Source organism: Melospiza georgiana, chromosome 1 (genome assembly GCF_028018845.1).
Source record: "Melospiza georgiana isolate bMelGeo1 chromosome 1, bMelGeo1.pri, whole genome shotgun sequence".
NCBI classification, from domain to species: Eukaryota; Metazoa; Chordata; class Aves; order Passeriformes; family Passerellidae; genus Melospiza; species Melospiza georgiana.
This window is the reverse complement of record NC_080430.1, coordinates 35,249,008-35,261,762: the sequence shown is the minus strand read 5'-3', so window position 1 is coordinate 35,261,762 and position 12,755 is coordinate 35,249,008. Positions and strand designations below refer to the sequence as shown.

The following is a 12,755-nucleotide window of genomic DNA, read 5'->3' as shown; positions in this document are numbered from 1 at the left end:
AGCAATGGGAAAGTTCCTCTTCCAAAATAAGAAAAGAAGTGGCATCTTTCATCTCAACAACTGTGTTTCTAATGTATTTTGAATATTAAACTTCCTACTTGAATTAATTTTAAAAGTCAGAAAAAAATCCATTGCAATTGTTTATTTTGTTTCTGGTATAAAGTATTTTCAGTGTGAGAACAAGTCTGTGATGAATTGTCTTCTTAAGAATCACTAGTTCATTTTATTTTTAATTCCTGCCACTTATAATTCCCCAAACACAGGGAAAATAATCATAATGGCTAAGTTTCAGCAGGCATAAATCAACAGCAATACATAAGACAAAATCTCACTTAAACGTTTAGTATGTGCAATGACATATGACTACAAAAAGATCTATGGTGCTCCTACAGGAAGGGCAGTTAATAAATTGCCCTTATAAGCTTAACCATGTTCCAAAAGAATAACCCAAAGGAACAGAAAATAAGCATACTATTATACAGAATGGTTTAATGGTTTTCTAAAATTCCACTATTTAAAGTACACCCCAGTTACGCAAATGTGCCATTAGCCAGTTTTTGCTCAGAATTAAAGAAAACTTTCAGAGCCAGGATGCCTTTCCCTGAACCATGGGGGCTTCAGAAATGAGTAAGAAATAGGGAATCTTTGCAGGAGAAAAGTGTATATCTGCTTTTTTTCCCCTGAATATTAGACATGATGTGATGTAATGAAATGAAAAAGCTGAAAAGTGAAAAAACAATCAATAAGGAAGAGACTGAGATAAAATGTCTGAATTCTTAACCCATGGTCATTCAAATCCTGAATAAATGCTGCTTTCTGAGTAACCTGGAAAATTAATAAAAAAGGCTAGCGAAAGTTCTTCTTGTGAAACTTATTCAGACTGATTTCCGGAAAAAGCATCTTACTAATCAAGCACGTTCAAAATACAGCAGTTACAAATAATTTAAACAGAAAATTTCTAACTCATTCAAGAATTAAACAAGCCTCTTGAATCCACATTCAGAAAACATCAACAATTTAGGACACAAATTTAAAACAAGGTAAGCTAAGGACAGTCCTGTATGACAGCAAGGTTTCTTCAGCAGCAAATCAGAGTTTTAACGTGAAAGCAGACACAAGGGCCTCACCACAAAGTACCACTCATGCTACTTGCTCATATTGACATGGCCACTAAAACAAAGCTCCCTCAAAAGCTATCTAAAGCCTTTTAGTAAGAGAAAGAAGAGGGTTTTGTGCACAGCTTTAGTCCAGAAACGTATTCTAAGTGTGTGCAGTTGCATACTACTTCACGTGTAATCAGTTTCCAACATATTTAGTAAATCTGCAACACAGTAGTCTGCTCATTACCTTATTTCCCTCATCATCCCTGGATATCTTATATAACTAAGTGTTTAGGCATTTCCTCCTGCCCTTAGGCACTTATTGACTCGACTGGTGACGTCTCAGAAAAACAAAAAATGCCAAAAGGAAAGGCAAGTCATTGAAAGGATGGGTACCCATTATGTTTCGTTTTCAGTATGCCTTCCAACACCTTCCTTTTGCTCTGCATTTGTGTCTTATTGGGCAAGAAGAATTGGGCAAGAAGAAAGGGGAATTTCTGAAGAACATCTGGATCATTCTGACGAGCCCCTCATGGAGCTGGAGCCACGTTCAATTGCATCCTCACTGGCAGCGCTTTTGGGAACCTAGTGGGCAGGACGGTGCAGAGAATGAAAATTCATTCCTTTATGTACTACAGGAGGCTTAGTCCTCTGATTGCCGTTTGCTCAACACAAAGAAAAGTCCTCAATCCGTGGTAAACCGTAACTATTGCTTTTGGCAGGTTTCTAAATACAAGGAAAAAAAAAAAAAAGAGATGGGGCGGGCAGACAACGTCTAGTTTACTTCTGTTCCCTTCCCCCTCCACGAGGAGCAGCTCTATCTGCAACCCATGTGGCTGGGAGGCAGCCACAGCCGGTTCCAATTCCTACTTTCCCACTCTGCGCCCCTGCTCGCTGCCGGGGCTGAGCCGAGCCAGGACGGGCCGCGGGCTTCCTCCCCCCGCCCCCCGCCGCGCCGTCCTCCCTCTCCCCGCTCCATCCGATCCTCCGGTCCCCCAGGGCACAGTGTGGGAAGTACGAATTTCCGCTGAGCTTTCTCGGCAACTTTCGGAGCTCGTCTTTCTCCCGCTCCCCGCTCCGCCCGCCGCCCCCTGCCGTCCCTCCCCGCCCGTCCCCTCCGCCCCCGGGAGCGCCGGCCGAGCAGCCGCCCCGCTCCGCTCCGCAGCGCGCCCGCCCCCCGCGGCACCGCCGCCTCCGCCACCGCCGCCCCACAGCCCGAGGGCCGCGAGGGGCGGCAGAGCCCGGGCGGCGGCCCCGGCAGCGCTCCCGGCCGAGCCCATGGTGCCGGGCACCGCGACCTGCAGCCGCCGCCGCCGCGCCTGCCTGCCCGGTGCGGAGCTCAGCCCGGCGCGGAGCAGAGGAGGGGCCCATTAGCAGCAGCGGAGGAGGCGGAGGGGATGCCGGAGAGACACAAAGCCGGCGGGGGAAGCAGCCCACGGCTCGTCCCGGGATGGGGGCGCCGCGCCGGGTCCGCCTGATGCTGCTGCCGCGGGTGCTCTGGGGCTCCGTCCCCCTCATCCTCCAGCTGCTGCTGCTGCTGCCCGCGGCCGAGCCCATCTGCCCCGAGCCATGCGACTGCCAGCAGCACCAGCACCTCCTCTGCACCAACCGGGGCCTGCGCTCCGTGCCCAAGACTGCCGAGCCGCAGGATATCCTCACCTACAGCCTCGGGGGCAACTTCATCGCCAACATCTCCGCCTTCGACTTCCACCGCCTGGCAGGGCTCCAGCGCCTGGACCTGCAGTACAACCGGATCCGCTCGCTGCACCCCAAGGCCTTTGAGCGCCTGGAGCGGCTAGAGGAGCTTTATTTGGGAAACAACCTGTTGCCAGCGCTGGCCCCTGGCACGCTCAGCACCCTGGCCAAGCTGCGCATCCTCTACGTGAACGCCAACGAGATCGGCCGTCTCAGCGCTGCCTCCTTCTCTGGCCTCGACAGCCTTGTCAAACTGCGGCTGGACGGCAACGAGCTGGGCTCGCTGGGCGATTCCACTTTCTCAGGGCTGCCAAACTTACTCTATCTGCACCTGGAGTCCAACCGCATCCGCTGGCTGAGTCGCGGTGCCTTCACTGGCCTGGCCAAGTTGCGCTTCCTCGACCTCTCAGGGAACCAGCAGAGCTCCCTTCGCCACCCAGACATCTTTGGGCCGCTGCGCTCCCTTCACACCCTGCTGCTGGCCAGCAACAGCCTGCGGCAGCTGACAGGGGGGCTCTTCCAGCACCTGCCCGGCCTGGCAAAGCTCTCACTCAGCGGCAACCGACTGTCTCACCTGGCCCCGGATGCTTTCAGGGGGCTGGGCTCGCTGAAGGAGCTGCGCCTGGAGGGGAACCTGCTGAGCCACCTACCTGCCACCCTACTGGAGCCGCTGGACAGCCTGGAGGCACTGGATCTGAGCCGCAATGCACTGACCGCCCTGCACCCGGCCGCCTTCGGCCGCCTCGGCCGCTTGCGGGAGCTCAGCCTGCGGGACAACGCACTGGCCACGCTCCCCGGGGAGCTCTTCGCCTCCAGCCTGGCCCTCTACCGCCTGGAGCTGGAGGGGAATGCCTGGAGCTGCGACTGCCGCCTCCGCGGCCTCAAGCGCTGGCTGGCGACCTGGCACTCCCAGGGCCGCCTGCTCACCGTCTTCGTGCAGTGCCACCTGCCACCCGTCCTGGCCGGCAAGTACCTCGACTACCTGCAGGATGCCCAGCTGTCGCTGCCGCAGGACGGCGGCCCCTGCCCCGATGGTGCCTCTCCCTCCCCGCCATCCCCCGAGGGACTTGGCAGCAACAACAGCGCAGCGGGGCTGCCCCCAGGGCCACCACCGCCGGCCGCCTCCACCGCCCGCCTGACGCTGGGGGTGCCCATGGCCGCCAGCCCCACGCCGGCACCGCTGCCCAGTGCGGCGGCGTGGCCCCGACGGGCCGGTGCCGCCGGCATCCCACCGCTGGTGTCCGACCCGTGCGACTTCAACAAGCTGTTCCTGCACAACCTGTCGGTGGAGGCGGTGGGCTCCAGCTGGGTGACGGTGCGCTGGGCCGTGCGGCCTCACCGCAACCCCCGCCTGCTGGGGCCGGCGCGATTCCGCCTCCTCTTCGACCGCTTCGGCGCCGCCGTCAAGTTCCAGCGCTTCGTGTACCTGCCGGAGCGCGGGGAGCCGGCGGCCACGCTGCGGGAGCTCCGCCCGGACACGCCCTACCTCGTGTGCGTCGAGGGCGTCCTGGGCGGCCGCGTGTGCCCGGTGGCGCCGCGGGACCACTGCGCCGGCCTGGTCACCCTGCCCGAGGGCGGCACCGCGGCGGCGGCGGCGGCGGCGGGCGGGCCCCGCGGCCCCGACCAGCAGCTGCTCACGCTGGTGCTGCTGGCGGTGAACGCGCTGCTGCTGCTGGCGGCTCTGGCCGCCTGGGCCGCCCGCCTGCTGCGCAAGAAGGTGCTGGGCCGTCGGCGTCGGAAGGCGGCCCCGGTCCACGTGCGGCAGCTCTACTCCACACGCCGCCCGCTCCGCTCCATGGGCACCGGAGTGTCCGCCGACTTCTCGGGCTTCCAGTCCCACAGGCCGCCCCGCGGCGCCGCCGCCTGCGCCCTCAGCGAGGCCGACCTCATCGAGTTCCCCTGCGAGCGCTTCCTGGACAGCGGCGGCGGCCGGCACGGCGATGAGCACCTGCTGCAGCGCTTCGCCGACTGAGCCCGCCGGGGCCCGCGGCAGCGCGGAGGGAAAGGCGGGCGCCGCTCTGCCAGGGGATGTGCGGGCCCGGGGGTCGCGGCCTCCGAGGGGATGGTGCGGCTCCGTGGCTGCGTTCAGCCGCCCTTGCTGCGGGCCGCGCCTGAGGCTGCCTGTGAGAACGGGTTACTTCTGGCGGCACCTCCCCGTTTTGTCAGGAATCACCGCTAACCCAAGGAAAAGCCCTGACAGGCGGTAACCGTGCCTTGCCATGAGGAGCAAACGGCAGGAGCTACTGCCAAGAGCAGCCAGTGCCTCCCCTAAGGAAACTCCGAGCTGTTAATTTAAGTGTGCTGTTTTACAGGTGGTTTCCTCCGACTGCAGGTTGGGAACAAGTTCAGTGAGCGGCCTGGCCCTGTGTGGGGAGCTTTGAACAGGTCTTTTCCAAGGCACCAGCCCTTCCTAATCAAAAATTTGGATCGAGGGTCATCTTTTCAATGAACTGTTTGCAACCAGGGAGCTGTCTGGAGGGCTGGAAATGTAGGGGTTAGTGCTCAATGGTTTGAAGGGCTGTGCCGTTTCAACTCAAACCGAATGTGAGGCAATTTAATGTGCACAAGCGTGCTTTTATACTTTTCTGTAAACGAGAAACAATAATGCAGCTGGTTAGTTCTACAGGAATATATTGCTGACACCACTAAGAAAAAACTAACAGTTTTTTGTAGAATGTTTACAAATGAGCTATTTTTAAATTGTTTTTGAATAAATACTGCTTGGTACTTGTACGCATGAATGTGTGCTGTAGTTGTCTGGGTCCATGATGGTCGGCAGATCACTGACCCTCACATAATCCATCTTCATTTCTAAATACGTGGGTGCAGAGGTGAACTATTGATGGATAAATAATCATTGGTGCCTTATTTCAGAAACAATAATAGGTGAGAATATTTCAGGAATGTGAAACAATCTTTATCCTAACAGGCAATTCTCTCCTAGCCTTAGCCTACTAAAGTTAGAAGCTTTATGTACCTCACTGTGAAATAAAACATTTTGTGTATTAATCTAGATTATGTGTTTTGTGTAGCTGAGTGAGTAATGCTAGAGTTAAACCCTTATGCAGTAGTATATAATGTTTGAGTTGTTTTGGTTTGTTGGTTGTTGTGGGTTTTCTTTTTTTTAATTAGGATTTTGCTGTTGGTTTCAGAGCAATGCTAATGATTTTATGGTCAGTTGCTCTCTACTTCTCAGACTTTTTCCTAAATATTTACAGAATGTGGTTCTGTTATTACAAAATATGGTGGTTTAGTTTACATTAATAATTCTCTCTGTGTGGTCTACAAATGAGCTGGTTAAAGAGGTCCAAATCGGGATTGCACTTTAAATGCAAATGTTTTAGAAGGAGTTTGGTAAATTGCTGAGACCATTGATACAACTTCTGCTCCTCTGAATTTAATGTGCAACCTCAGATGAACTCTTGTGGAACTGAATGGCTTGAAGGAAGTGTTAATGTACTATGGAGACATTTGTCACAATATCATGCATTCATTGCTGACCCGAGGTGTTCGTGACTACAAGTTGTTTATTACCATAATTGCAAGTAAGCAGTTTGGAGGTTTTCTCTCTTTCTTTTTTCTTTTCATTTTTTCAGATGAACAAGTGTTTACAAAAGATACCATAGTAACTGGTACCTTCAGTTGGAGTTCAGTGACTGAATAGAGAGAAAAGACTTTATGTTCTGAGGGAGAGAGTGTAGGGATCATTTGCCTTAATCTTTGTCTTTTCTATGGAGGAAAAAAATCAAAGTCTTGTTTCTTGGGTCAGTAGCAAGAAATCCTTTGGGACTTCATTTTGACAGGCAGTACTTTTCATGAATATCAGGGGCCAAACTCGGTCGTCAGTGTATAGATTAAAATTCACTGCAATAGACACCATGTTGAATGGAATTAAAATTGAGGGAATGCAGTATCAGGTTTCATTTTTTGTTAAGAATTTAAAATTTCTGTTCTCTTGGACACCTGGGTGCTTTTGGCCATTTATGATTGTGGAATACGCCACTGTTTGTTGTTAGAAATGCAGTGGGATTATTGAGTAAAGCTGTGTATCACACTAACGTTAGCTCTATCACTGGATATTCTTCCAATGGGAGATGCATAGATGCTGTACATGGTTATAGTCAATTGTCAATAAATCCATTTGCTGAAAGAACATTTGTGTCTTACCTTGTATCTCATCAAGCATCCTTCTTCAATCATAAATTGGCTCTAACTTCTTCATTTTGTGAGCATGAGGGCTCTGGACAATGTCTCATCATTCTTTTAATATCTTTTGGTATGAAAGAACATACATAATGTTCCTGTTTTGTTTTTAATATGTTTGGACAGTGCAAACAGAAAAATAACTAAAATGGGCAGTTCTGGAACAGATGGACCACTGTCTCAAGAGAAGCTAATAAGGTGCTATTACATCAGTGAACTATTGATCCTTTATGAGGAAAACTAAGAAACAATTAGTGTTTGGGATCATACCAGTAGTTTATGCTCATTGGAAGTTACAGTTCTGAGGGTTTTTCAGTATTATCAGGCTAATGATATCAGGGGGTCTTGTTCAGCATATGCATGTTGTTCTAATTAAGAATTCACTGCTTCTATTTGAATTTTTGCAAACATCTGGAGAAATGCTAGAATGAAATGGAGCTGGCTTTTTTGTTTCAGCCAAGGAGAAGTAGATACATTGATCTGCACAACAGCAACAACAAAAAGAGTTAACAGAATGAAGCTGTTGGCTTTTTAAAAGCCACAATTTCTGTAACTCTAGGAATACTTCTGGGCTTTGTAGATATTACTTGCAGTATATTTGCAGGGAGGGAACTATGCTAGCAGGTGGGTGAGGAAAGAAATGTCAGTGACCTTGAATGACTGAAAAATGTAAATATAACATGGCTCTGTTTTTACCAGTGGTATTTATATATATTTGGGTCTCTTTTTTAAGTAAGTTCCTTCCTAAAGAATGACTGCAAAAACAGCCCATTCTAAATGGATGAATCTGCCCTCAATTTGTGCTCAATATGTTTATCCTTCTAGCAGAAATAGATTTTTACTGCTGTGACCTCTCATGGAATGCATGGAGCTCAGGGAAGAGTGAACTGAGTACTGTTCTGCTGAGTATTTACTGAACATGGTATATAGACAAAAATTGAAAAGCACCAAAATACTGCCCCATCAAATTAAATGGGCTGCTGCTGTGGGGTCTGCAAGAGGTACCAGGGCTTCCCTAGTGTCAGCACTGCCTGATTTGGCAGACTCTGTCACCTCCTGCTCCCCCTCATCAATTCCTGACTTCACTTCATCCAGCTGGCATGGTTGGTTGTGCAGCTGGAAGGTGAGCTGTGAAACTGATCCTTCCGGAGAATAACCTTTCCTAGCACTTCCCCTATCCCCCATTTTTCATCCTGCTCAGTTTGTTTGATTCTGCTTAACTCACACAAGTACTGGGTGTGGAGTTCAGAGGCAGGAAAAAACAGTGGAGGATGGAAAGCTGCTGGACAATCTCGGTTAGTCTTGACATTCAGTTTGGCCATAGTCTAAGAAAATCTAGGCTATTCACATTAGAGAAAAATCCTCTGTAGGTGATCTGACTTTACTGGAAATTATTAATGATCTGCAGGATTGAAATGCTTAGAACTTCTCTGTAAGATCCTAGAAATACTGAGGTTACAGCATGGGGCTAGAGAGAACAGAGGTACAATGGTGTCAGTGAATGTCTGCATGTGGATGAATGCCCCTTGTCAAAAAGCACTGCTTGACTATCAGAGCCTGAGCTAGCACAGTTAAATTTATAAAAATGTTGTTTTCTTTATGCCGTGGTGTTTACTTTTCACAATGTACTGCAAGTGCATTTTAAAATATCATCAACATTTGAACCCTTAGAAGAAGGAACTGTAAAGTATACATGTCTCTTGTGCCTTCTCCCTTCTGCTCCTTCCTGGAAGAGATTTGAAAAATGAGGTTTTGGGAGGAAAAAAAAGTCTGCTCCAGGATCTTTATTTGTCTATTTATTTAACTACTTAACTAATATTCTGATTGTAGGGGATGAGTCTGCAAAAATCATTTGTTTCCATGATAGTGTACATATTTGTAGAAAACTCCACCAGTGAACAAGGGAAATACTACTTGATTTCCAAAAATCTGGCTGCTCCCACTAATTCATATTTCTCTGGCCACCAAGGGTGTACATATGTTGTGTAAGATTCATGAGTGAAGCTTTGGTTTAACGAAATATTTTAAAAATTTAAATTAATTAATTAAATCCAGCAAATTATGCATGCATAGGGATGTACTTGATTTTTTCATGTGGCAACTCCTTTGAGATAAGTTGTTTCATAAATGTTGAATCTAGAAAATATCTTAGATATTTTCTAAGTAGAAATGAGGAATAAGTATTAGGAAACAGTGTGTGCTGGATGTTGGATTTATCCTTTTTGCTCCATGCTAAATATAGCGTTGTTTTGGCAGCCTGTCCAAATACTGATGTTGTGTTTCTCTCCATAAAAAGTTGAGTTTTCTCAAGTGCATACTTTAATTCCCATAGAAATTAAATTCCTGTAGAAAAATAGTCAATTGTCTTTAAACACAAATATTTATCTTAGTATCACTGTACATGACTTTATTTATAGAGATGCTCCTTGATAAGTCTTTAAATAAATTGATATCTCATTTGTTTTTACAAAGAAAACTATAAGAATTAGAATGAATAGTACACTATGAATTAATAGTTGGAACAAAACTGTTTCAAACACAATAGAGATATTTACTAACAAAGAGGGATCTAGAGGGATCTGACACTTTAAAGAGGCTTTATGAGTTTTTATGCTGTGACAGACATCTCCTTTGTTGTTGGATTTTTATAGGTACATTTATTTATAGTTTGATAATCTATGTTTAATAATTCTTTATTGTAGAAATAAATCATTTGTTGTCCAGAAATGGGAAGACCCCACATAAATAAATCTCAGAAGCTATTGAGTGTGAAAAAGAAAGTTGGCATACTGTTAAAAGTATTTATTCTCACCAAAGTATAAACTGATTTTTCATTGCAAAGTGCATTTGAAGCTGTTGCCAAGTAAAGCAGTCCTTAGCTAATAAATTGTGGGTGTTTCTTGGCTTCAGATATATAGGCGTAATCCTGTTCTTTACTTTACTGAGGTTTTTTTTTTAATGTCCAGACAAACATGATCTCTAATCACTTTTTTCCCCCAAAATATTTCAATTTTGTGTATATTCACTATTTCAAAATACTTTATTGCACTTCTGAGATCCACCCACGTGGAACCTGTACCAAGAGAGAATCTGAACAAACATTAAAGCAATCTGTCAGTCAACATATGTATAGCACTTTGTAATGCAGCAAGTGCTCAGAGGTTGTGAAGTGAGTGGTTTATTTTTTAGAATATTGTGAGAACAAATGCCCAACAAAACATTCATGCAGAGTCACAGCTGTGCTTTGTAGTGATGGCAAATGTCTTACTGTAATGTAGCACCTGATACATCAGTCTGGGCTGGTCTAGTTCATTTTGCTTTGCCATGTGACCCTAGGAAAAAAACCAAACCTGACTATAAAACAAGAATTCAAGGAAATAGAGCAGATAAGCTTTTTGTGAAGTCCTTGGCAAAAATTCTTAGCCAGCATTTTCCTGGTTCACTTAACTTCTCGTGTGCAATTTGTTTCATTGTCATTAGTTCAGTGTATGTTTGTTTACTTGTTGTAAATATTTAGAAGTAATTTGAATAGCTGAAGAAGGCCTGGATAAATGTAATAGATAGGAATCATATACAGAAAGATAATGAGACAAATCTCATTGAGAGATTGATTTATCTCCTAAGGGACAAATAGTTCAGGGATGTTGATGAAATAGACCTGAATGTCAGTTTTAAGTCAATAAAGGAATATTCTTTCCAAGGAACATGAAGAAAGTAGGAAGGTTGTAAATAGTTACATGGTGTTCTTATTCAATTCCTTGCCAACAAGAGCCAAGATCGGCATTTGTTCACAAATTATATTACATGAAGATACACGTGTATCCTGTCTGGATCCAGAAAAGTTCACTGAAATTGTATCTGTGATTCATTGTTCCACTGCTGTACTTCATCCTGACAGTGAGAAAGACCTCTTTTAATATGTCCAAATCCATATTTTAGTACAATCTTTAGCCTCTCATCTGTCATTGTACCATTGACATACCTATGATTGTACCATTTATTTTCCTCGTCTTGCTAAATATTTAAACATTGAAGTTAAAATTTTAAAATTGCTCAGCACTGTAGCAGCCTCTATCTGACTGCTGTAAAACGATTTCAAGTAGGGGGGGGGTTACACAGTAGTGATACCAATGGGATGAAAGGTCAAAAAACATTTCACTGTAGAGGAACACTCTCAGGAAAAGAATGGTTGCAGAAGAAAAAATGTTGTTTATAACTGAAGGATAACATGGTTTATTTGCCGTTACTATGTCTCGATCTAAATCTTGAACAAGCATACTGCAAGACAGGGAGCATATGTTAGACTTATGAGACAGTTTGGAGTGTTGCTCAGTACATGCAGCAGATGTTCTAGCTTGCCTTTTTTTTTTTTTTTTTTTTTTTGCAGCAACAGCTTAATCCTTCTTCTGTTTTCACTCCATGAGAGTGAAAAGACAAGACTTTTAATGTAGGGACCCATCAGTAATAGGTCTGTGGTGATGGAATTAATTGTATTGGAGGACTGGGCTCTAAGACGTTTGGCTTAAAAATAAATACATAACTTCTCAGATGTGATCAAGTTGGAGAGATGAACTTTAGTGTTAACTGACATGGAAATGTCTGTCTCAGCTGATCATTACCAAAGAGGGACAATCTTTCACAAGCATTGCTGTAAGCTGTTAACTCGGAAATTTAAAGAGGACCCAATTAATTAATTACCATAAGGACCCAATTAATTAATTTTCCCCAAACACAATTTCTTGTCTTCCTCTTGTTGCCTAAACCATATAATTTAAAACATTTTGCCAAAACTTTTGGGTTTTTTTTCCTCCCAGTATCACTCCTGTATTAGGTATTGGCAATATAAAACTCTGTTGCAGCTTTTTAATGCAAGGGTGGCAGAAATAACCCAGAGCTATATGTACTCACTGAGTCAATATGAAAATGAATGAAATAGTAAATGAACCAAAATAGTAAATTAGCCAAAAATCTGTAAGCCTGGTGAAGGTGCTGGGATCCTTGCTGTACAGTTCTACTTGTGCCTTCCACCTCAGTGCTCTTCCTGGTGCAGCACTGCCTTCTGGCATCTCTCTCACTCCTTGGCATAGGGGGTTTCTCCAAGAAATTTGGGGTGTTTAGGCCAGCAGATGTTTATTTTTTTCCCATCTCATTTTTAAACTCTGTATAATGAGAGTTTGTTTTTATTTGTTTTATCTGTTTTGAAATAAGAGATAACAGCTTTTTACAGCCTACAGATAACAGCCAAAATGCAATCTGTTCCTAGTAAAAAAAGGAAGGAGAATTCAATTTTCAATAAATGATGCTTAAATTGAAGTTATTTTGTTCAGGAATGATTTGTGGTTGGAATGGTTCACTGGGATCCCACTGATACTATTCTGCTGCAAGAAGTGCAGAGCCTTTTGGTTTTCCTGCTAGGATATATCCCTAAGAACCTGAGACTGTAGAGGTCCAGCAGAAAATAAAGACATCTCTTCCTTTCATTTCTGTGGCTCAGATGGAAAAGAGATTCAGGCTCAGCATCGTTATCATCAGAATGGCTAAGAGCTTTATTTATTCTACAACATATATATTGACCTAAGCTGATTTGGTAACTGGGGAGAGTTATAAATAGTATTCACACTAAAGGGAACATCAAAAACCTGACATTTTTGAAGATGAAGTCTCCTTAGTTTTCCTCTGTAAAACTGAAGTCAGCACAGGCTGAAGTAGCTGGCAGTTTGCTGAAGGTGCTAACAGCTCTTCGAGGTGTTTGCAGTA

The 12,755-nt window shown here is 45.6% G+C and overlaps 1 protein-coding gene across 1 annotated transcript; it reads left to right on the top strand.

Annotated features, from left to right (window-relative positions):
* The first annotated feature begins 2,446 nt into the window (after positions 1–2,446).
* TRIL (TLR4 interactor with leucine rich repeats) lies at positions 2,447–6,948 on the top strand. Its single transcript, XM_058022816.1, has one exon. It carries the CDS (start codon positions 2,551–2,553, stop codon positions 4,765–4,767), a length of 2,217 nt encoding a protein of 738 aa, XP_057878799.1. The 5' UTR covers positions 2,447–2,550; the 3' UTR covers positions 4,768–6,948.
* Positions 6,949–12,755: the final 5,807 nt, after the last annotated feature.

Excerpts from the sequence above, each read along its gene's own strand:
- TRIL (XM_058022816.1), top strand. The coding sequence starts at position 2,551 with ATGGGGGCGCCGCGCCGGGTCCGCCTGATGCTGCTGCCGCGGGTGCTC.